The 3,136-nt window shown below is 43.4% G+C and overlaps 1 protein-coding gene across 1 annotated transcript in view; it reads left to right on the top strand.

Moving 5' to 3' along the window:
- Positions 1-3,136, top strand: part of lrfn5a (leucine rich repeat and fibronectin type III domain containing 5a) — a 35,466-nt gene that overhangs the window by 28,214 nt on the left and 4,116 nt on the right. The window contains 4 exon segments of the mRNA XM_008310678.3: positions 11-191; positions 741-896; positions 1,985-2,244; positions 2,348-2,830. Coding sequence (XP_008308900.1) covers positions 11-191; positions 741-896; positions 1,985-2,244; positions 2,348-2,830 — 1,080 coding nt within the window.

The following is a 3,136-nucleotide window of genomic DNA, read 5'->3' as shown; positions in this document are numbered from 1 at the left end:
CCCCCCTCAGTAACCGCCTGACCAGGATAGGCAACGATACGTTCAGTGGCATGTCCAAGCTCCACCACCTGATCCTGAACAACAACCAGCTGGTACTGATACACCAGGGGGCGTTCAACGACCTGCTGGCACTGGAAGAACTGGACCTGAGTTACAATAATCTGGACTCCATTCCATGGGAGGCCATACAGGTCAGGACCACGGTGGAGTCGTTATCTGGAACGAGACTGTGACGGAACAGCAGCTTTAGAACCTCAGCAGCTTTAGAACCTGAGCAGCTTTAGAACCTGGGCAGCTTCAGAACCTCAGCAGCAGCTTTAGAACCTCAGCAGCAGCTTTAGAACCTCAGCAGCTTTAGAACCTCAGCAGCTTTAGAACCTTGGAAGCTTTAGAATCTCAGCAGCTTTAGAACCTCGGCAGCTTTAGAACCGCAGCTGCTTTAGAACTTCGGCTGCTACAGAACCTTGAAAGACTCAACACAAAAGTCAAGGCCATAGTTTGAGAACCCAGTAAGTGAAGGTTCCGCTGCAGCTCCGTCACGGTCTCGTCTGAGTTCTTGAGTTCTTGAGTCTGTGCGGTTCTCTCTGAGAGTCAGCAGCTCTGATGTGGTTGTAGAGTCGGTCGGTGTAGAAGCTGAAGATGTCGGTGAGGAGACGGAGGTTGAGCCCAGTTGAATCCTTGTCTGTGAACCTGGTTGTGGTTCTTCATGGTTCTAAAGACTCCCCCTGTCTTCCCTGTAGAGAATGACCAGCCTTCACACACTGAGTTTAGACCACAACATGTTGGACGTGATCCCAGAGGGAACCTTCTCACTGCTGCAGAAACTCAACCGACTGGACGTCACCTCCAATAAACTCCAGAAGTTACCCCCCGACCCTCTGTTCCAACGAGCTCAGGTACTGACCACAGTCACCCCGATGTCACTCCCAACCATTTTAATATATCGAGGGCGTCCACTGTATTATAGTAGATTGTAACATATATTTTAGTGTATTATGACATATATTTTAGTGTTTTATGACATATATTTGTCTATTGTGACATATTTTAGTGTATTATGACATATATTTTAGTTTTTTATGACATATATTTTATTGTATTGTGATATATATTTTAGTCTATTATGACATAAATTTTAGTGTATTATTAAAATTTAGTATATTGTAACATATATTTTAGTGTATTATGACATATATTTTAGTTTTTTATGACATATATTTTATTGTATTGTGATATATATTTTAGTCTATTATGACATAAATTTTAGTGTATTATTAAAATTTAGTATATTGTAACATATATTTTAGTGTATTATGACATATATTTTAGTTTTTTATGACATATATTTTATTGTATTGTGATATATATTTTAGTCTATTATGACATAAATTTTAGTGTATTATTAAAATTTAGTATATTGTAACATATATTTTAGTGTATTATGACATATATTATAGTGTATTATGACATATATTTTAGTGTATTATGATATATATTTTAATCTATCGTGACATATATTAGGGTATTATGACATATATTCTAGTGGTTTATGACATATTTTAGGGTATTATGACATATATTCTAGTGGTTTATGACATATATTTTAGTCTATTGTAACATATATTTTAGTGTATTATGACATATTTTAATGTATTATGACATTTTAGGGTATTATGACATATATTTTAGTCTATTGTGACCTATATTTTAGTGGATTATAACATATTGCGATGTCCATATATTTGCAACCTAATGTAGTAATTTAGTACCAGGTGAATCTGTTAAAAACAAAGACTCTAAATTTCAGGCTCCATCACAGACGCTGACATCGGTTCTGCCCAAACTGCTGTTTGGTCGGGAGTTTGATGACGGTCCCTTAAAACATTTATGAAACCAATTAATATTATGACTTAAACTACAGAGGTTTTGAAATGATCTTTGATCGAACAGGTCAAAGGTTAAAAGTCTGAGTTTTCATGTCCAGGTCTTGGCCACCTCTGGGGTCATGACCTCCTCGTCCTTTGCCTTGTCCTTTGGGGGGAACCCCCTCCACTGTAACTGTGAGCTGCTGTGGCTGAGGCGGTTGAACCGGGAGGACGACCTGGAAACCTGTGCCTCCCCCCAACACCTGTCTGGACGCTACTTCTGGTCCGTCCCAGAGGAGGAGTTCCTGTGTGAACCGCCGCTGATCACCAGACACTCACATGAGATGAGGGTGCTGGAAGGACAACGAGTGGCACTGAGGTACCGATTCCAGTGTTCTTAGACCAACGCGTTTCTAATGTTCTGGTCCTAGAACCGTCCTGATGTCCTGTGATCCTCTCATTCCTGGTACTGTTTCCTTCAGGTGTAAAGCCCGAGGTGACCCAGAACCAGCCATCCACTGGATCTCTCCAGATGGTAAACTGGTGTCCAACTCCTCCAGGACTTTGGTCTATCCCAACGGTACCTTGGACATCCTGATCAGTACCGTGAAGGACACGGGTTCCTTCACCTGCATCTCCTCCAACCCTGCTGGTGAAGCCCACCAAACAGTGGAGCTGCTCATCATCAAACTGCCTCACATTTCCAACAACACCAACAACATCCAGGAACCCGACCCCGGGTCTTCGGATATTTCCACATCGTCCCGCGGCGGAGGCAACGGGGGCAACGTGACGGGGGACGTGAAGAGCGGCGGCGACAAACGGGTGGTGACGGCCGAGGCCACGTCCTCGACGGCACTGATCAAGTTTAACTTCCAGAGGAATATTCCGGGCATTAGGATGTTCCAGATTCAGTACAACGGGAGTCAGGACGACTCGCTGGTTTACAGGTAGGGATCGGTACCTGCATCGGTACCTAGACTGCCACCTGAGACCAGAGCTGAGCTCAGATCAGATCACTGTTGATTAGATGGACCTTTAATGAAGCGGTTGGAAAATGTGATCACAGGAAATAGAAACTGGAGCCACGTGACACCAGAGCTGAGGGGGGGCGGGGCGGGGGGGGGGGGGGCCGGACGACTGGGACTGTCCCCACGGTAAACTGTACACATTGTTTGGTTTCCTGTGGACGGTGTATGATGTTAACATGTGTAACTGTCGAAGCTGAAGCTAAAGGTTGAAGCTAAAAGTTGAAGTTGAAGCTAAAAGTT

This window comes from Cynoglossus semilaevis, chromosome 1 (genome assembly GCF_000523025.1).
Source record: "Cynoglossus semilaevis isolate Cse_v1.0 chromosome 1, Cse_v1.0, whole genome shotgun sequence".
Taxonomy (NCBI): Eukaryota; Metazoa; Chordata; class Actinopteri; order Pleuronectiformes; family Cynoglossidae; genus Cynoglossus; species Cynoglossus semilaevis.
Note: the sequence above shows the minus strand (reverse complement) of the source record. Positions and strands in the feature narration are given on the sequence as shown.